The sequence below is a fragment of the Aplysia californica genome, unplaced genomic scaffold (genome assembly GCF_000002075.1).
Source record: "Aplysia californica isolate F4 #8 unplaced genomic scaffold, AplCal3.0 scaffold00175, whole genome shotgun sequence".
Taxonomy (NCBI): Eukaryota; Metazoa; Mollusca; class Gastropoda; order Aplysiida; family Aplysiidae; genus Aplysia; species Aplysia californica.
Genome location: NW_004797445.1, coordinates 63,277 through 67,242, shown reverse-complemented (window position 1 = coordinate 67,242; position 3,966 = coordinate 63,277). Strand labels below are relative to the sequence as shown.

At 40.9% G+C, this 3,966-nt stretch overlaps 1 protein-coding gene across 1 annotated transcript in view; it reads left to right on the top strand.

The window, feature by feature from the left end:
• Positions 1-3,966, top strand: part of LOC101862269 (very long-chain acyl-CoA synthetase) — a 20,725-nt gene that overhangs the window by 10,736 nt on the left and 6,023 nt on the right. Inside the window, exons 7-9 of the mRNA XM_005098198.3 lie at positions 361-552; positions 1,880-1,973; positions 3,307-3,505. Of these exons, the coding sequence (XP_005098255.1) occupies positions 361-552; positions 1,880-1,973; positions 3,307-3,505 (485 nt within the window). The remainder of the gene's footprint in view (positions 1-360; positions 553-1,879; positions 1,974-3,306; positions 3,506-3,966) is intronic.

Sequence of the window (3,966 nt, the reverse complement as noted above, 5' to 3'; positions counted from 1 at the left end):
ACACACACACACACACACACACACACTCACACACACACACACACACTCACACACATACTCACGCTCACACACATACTCACACTCACTCACATACCCATACGTACACATACACACACATACATACACACCCACCCTTCAACCTCGCAAACACAGCGCATTCGCTTGCTTGGTAAGTCCTACTTCTTTATTATCTCTTTTTTTCTGTCTGTCCGTCTGTCTGTCTGTCTGTCTGTCTGTCTGTCTGTCTGTCTGTCTGTCTGTCTGTCTGTCTGTCTGTCTGCCTGCTTTTACACAGCACTCATTGACCATTATTGCGTGATGTGCTTCTCTGTATTGAAACCAAAACCCTAAAACATACAGGTCCCTGAGGAAACTCTGCATAAAGTGACCGCCGCCATTGGCAATGGACTGCGTCCGGACATATGGACCAAATTCAAAAACAGGTTCAAAGTCAAACAAATTTACGAATTCTACGGCTCGACCGAGGTACCTGCTAGCGTGAACAATCTGTTCAACATCCCTGGCAGTGTTGGACGACTTTCACCTTTGCTGGTAATTTGCATATTTTATTTTTATTCTCTTGTTTGTTGTTTGTTTTGCTTTATTTTAGCTAGCCTTCTACTGTACGGAGAAATCGGATGGTTGAAGGGCGTACTGATTGGTCCCACTTGCTTTCTTTCCCTCTATTGTTTCTGTCTGTCTGTCTTCCTTTTTCCAAAAGAAATTGCCTTTCTGGTCGATATATTTCTGTTGTCTCAAACAAGCAAAGAATAAATCCAGAAAACGTTATAAAGAAAAGAGAAACACTGTTAACATTTTGTCTAAATGTTGGTATGACCAGGCCGGTCATTGAATATGGAATGGTGGCTTACTCAGCAGCCAGATCGACGGTGACAAAAAAATCTCAGCAGATAGGAACAGGTCATGCTTGTTTAGACTCTGGGCAGGGCACAACAGGCTGAATGCACCTACACGTACAAGAAGCTATAGACTGGTCAGTTAGAGGTATGTTTGTGAAACTTGGCACCGTAACAACAAAACATCTTGAAGAACCACTACCCCTTGAGACAAGCTCTGAAGCAGGAGTCTCAAACTGGCGGCCGTGGGACCAATTGAGGCCCAGAGAATGAGATTTTGCGGCCTCAATTTGACATCAAAGTTTAGTCTTAGTGCCACCCTCCATCAAGCCAAATGTGGCTGAGCTATTTAAGACTAGCAAGAGAAAGCGCTGCCACGTCTCTGCCAGCATGAAGTAGGTATTAGAAAAGTATGTTCTGAAGAGCTCTGAACTGCTATTAGTAAAAGTTGAGAAGGTCAGTTGTACTTTAATGTAAGATATAGAATACTTGAACACGTTTTCTTTTTGGGATATTTATTGATTCGACTCTAACCCAAGCAGCCCCAAGTAATTTGAGTTTGAGTACCCTGCTCTATGGCAACTTGTAAGCATTCTGGAAGACACCATGCGCCTGGGAAGATATTCTTGGCGTTGCCATCAAAGGGTTGTAAAATTTTACACTGGTCTCCTTTTTTCCAGATGATCAGAAACAAAAAATGCAGGTTATTACATAGTGCCTATGTTAGGATCTAGACCTAAATATTTACTAGACTTCTATTCTTTCCATGTGTCTGTCTTGATTTACCTCTGAACTAAATGACCACTATTAGTGCGTGTATGTGCTTCTTTTTTTCAAAACTCAAATTAGGTACGAGGAAAGATCATTAATAATTTATATATTTTCTCACAATGACACGCATTCGCACAATGCATTATAATCCAACATTAAACTTTAGCACGAAAGTTCTGTGGTCACAAATGCCGCATTGATCAGAAAGCTTCCTCTTGTTTATTTGTTTTCCTACTTATGTCTTGAACTAGAGCGCGGCCATGAACCTAAGACTGGTCCGAATGAACACTGAAACGAATCAACCTCTTCGAAACTCGGAAGGAAGGTGTGAGCTCATCGGCCCTGGTATGGTACTTTATATTGTTGCGTTTGCCCTGTTGCTCTTTTGTTATTCGATGATGATGATGATGATGATGATGATGATGATGATGATGATGATGATGATGATGATGATGATGATGATGATGATGTTGTTGTTGTTGTTGTTGCAGTTGTTGTTGCTGTTATTGTTGTTGTTGTTGTTGCTTTGAATGTTGTTGTTGTATGGTGATGATGATGCTGATGGTGATGCTGATGATGCTGATGATGATGCTGATGATGATGCTGATGATGATGCTGATGATGATGATGATGATGATATCTGCCCCGCACTCTATGAATCTTGCACTGTGATGTTATAATCTATTCAGGCTTAAAGCTGGCTTTATAGACACACGAGTGTTTTATAACGAAGGTGACATTGCGTTTTCGAAAAGGGGTGGTTGTTATCATGCTGGATTTCGATGCGGACGATCCTGACACTCATCCTCAAAGAGGTTTTCTTGAACTTCGGATATTTTGGCTCGTTTCTGTAGCTCCTCCCTTATAAATTGTCTAAATCCTATCGGGGCAGGTCATTAGATTCTGACATGCGACCTTTCTACATTGTAATAAATCAGTGTTTATAGCACAGGGGCTTTAAGGGGAGGGTGCAACTGAGCTTGCTATCTCTTTGAATTCTCCTCATACACATGCTGTTATGTCACTGCATTCGGTATGTGTTCATGGGAAATGGAGAGAGATTTGAATGGGATAAAATCATGTATAATTCACTGGAAACTGAGAAGAATATTATGTTATCAATATCATGCAAAAACGCCGCCTTAAATCTACCAACCCCACTGTTGTTACTTGAACATAAAATAATGTTGAACACTAACCTTTTGGTTGCCTGCGTTTACAACAAGGGTAAGTCAAACCTGCTTCTCTCTCTGGATCGTGATCCTTTCCTCAGCGATGGGGCCCCGATGCGTTGGAATCTCACACACAATACAGAAATAGACCGAGGCTCTAACTAGCCATTCCCCCTTTTCTCCACCCGAAATCTCAGCAGGCCTCTTCTGCCTTGATACAGCTCTCCCCTTCAAAGTCTGACCTGTAGTAATCCAGACTGCATTTATACACTTGCACCAAGCAATACAACTGAACTGAGACTTTAACTTTTACTCACTCACTCTCTCTGCCTTACACACTTTCAGCCAAACAATACAATAGGCTAGGCCTAACCCCCTGCCACAGACCAACACGCCAGATTGCAAATTAAACACCAAATAGACCACACCCACTCACAAGAGTATTAATTATTATTATGAATAATGATTTATTAATTGTATTAATTATACAATGTACTGTATTCCAGGCGAGAGTGGGCTCCTGTTAGCTCAGCTATCAGACAAGGTTTCTTTTGACGGCTACTTAGGCCCTGTTTCCCAAACCACCAGTCGAATTCTCCAGAACGTTCTGAAAGACGGTGATTTCTATGTCAACACCAATGACATATTCACCCTGGACCAAGACTACAACATGTTTTTCAAGGACAGGATTGGTGACTCTTTCAGGTTTCAGCTGTTCACTTGCTTTTTGAACAATTGTTTTGTTTTGTTGTTGTCGGGTGGGTTTTTTTCAGAAAAGATTGGCACCCTTTCAAAGCAAACAAGCCGACTCAATAAATCGTCCTTATAAAAAGACAGGATGGCGTTTGAAAAATCTCCCGGATACGCTTAAGTTTGTGCAAGTTTTCGCAAAAATTTGAACCCTGTTCATCGAAAATAACTATTTTATCAATCGTGCTAATCACGACCGCTTTTAGGAGGGAGAAATTCTGGCCATATAGTATTAATAATGATATATCCCTTTAAGAGGGAGTTTTTATTAAAAAGATCTACAACTTCTTGATTTCAATGTCACCTATATTTTCATATGAAATGCGTAGTCAGGATTCAGTATTTTGAGAAAGTCAAAAGTAACCATGATCAGGTTTTACAGGCGTAGGCCGTCTGAATGTAAGGGGGGTTTTTTT